This window comes from Arachis ipaensis, chromosome B07 (genome assembly GCF_000816755.2).
Source record: "Arachis ipaensis cultivar K30076 chromosome B07, Araip1.1, whole genome shotgun sequence".
NCBI lineage: Eukaryota > Viridiplantae > Streptophyta > Magnoliopsida > Fabales > Fabaceae > Arachis > Arachis ipaensis.
The window spans coordinates 8,131,320-8,132,066 of record NC_029791.2 but is presented as its reverse complement, the minus strand read 5'-3'; the positions used below and the strand labels follow the sequence as shown (position 1 = coordinate 8,132,066).

General features: G+C 26.6%; 1 protein-coding gene across 3 annotated transcripts in view; it reads left to right on the top strand.

Moving 5' to 3' along the window:
* Positions 1–747, top strand: part of LOC107608908 (MLP-like protein 28) — a 32,507-nt gene that overhangs the window by 23,041 nt on the left and 8,719 nt on the right. Inside the window, exon 1 of one of the 3 annotated variants that reach the window (XM_016310688.2) lies at positions 333–651. The exons of 1 other annotated variant lie outside the window; for it this stretch is intronic. In XM_016310688.2, the coding sequence (XP_016166174.1) occupies positions 465–651 (187 nt within the window). In that variant the 5' untranslated portion in view covers positions 333–464. Of the gene's footprint in view, positions 1–332; positions 652–747 lie in introns of those variants that run through there. One more of the 3 variants, XM_021107232.1, reaches the window with a different exon arrangement.

Genomic DNA, 747 nt, shown 5'->3' with positions numbered 1-747 from the left:
CTAAATACGCTATAAATTATTGGTATTGTATAATTTTATAATGTATTATTGATATTGTTATATTTCTTTTATGTAATTATCATATTAAAAATAAAATTGTAAAAAAAATTATAATTAGATATATATATTTTGATAAATCTTTTAAAAAACTAACTCTAATAATTATATGTTAATTATTTTTATGAAATGGAAAAAATAATCTAAAATTTGGTCCCTCCATATTAAAATTTCTGGATCCATCCTTGCTTACTTAAGTGAATTAACGAGTTAACCATTAAACCAACCCAAATTGATTTTAAAAATCAATTTATAACCTAACCGAGTCACTTCATGCCTCGTTAGATTAGATCAGAATCTATATTCTTTCTATATAAGGCTCTATTAAGGCAGAATATGTTTATCCATCTCTCATTTACATACTTTTCTTGCTTCACAAATACTTTTGGCTTCTTTCTCGAGTAGACATGGCGCTAAGTGGTAAACTTAGTATTGAAGTTACGGTCCAAACACCAGCTGCAAAGTACTTCAACCTCTTTATAACTCAATTCCACAAGCTTCAAAACATTTGTGAAAGAATCCTTGAAGGCAACATGCATGAAGGTGATAACTGGCATGTCCCTCATTCGGTTAAGAATTGGACTCTTATCGTAGGTAATAATTTAATGGTTAAATTAGTGCGTTAGTTCTTAAAATTTTTTTGAATTTGTAATTAAATTTTTATATTTTAAATATATTTAATTGGATCTC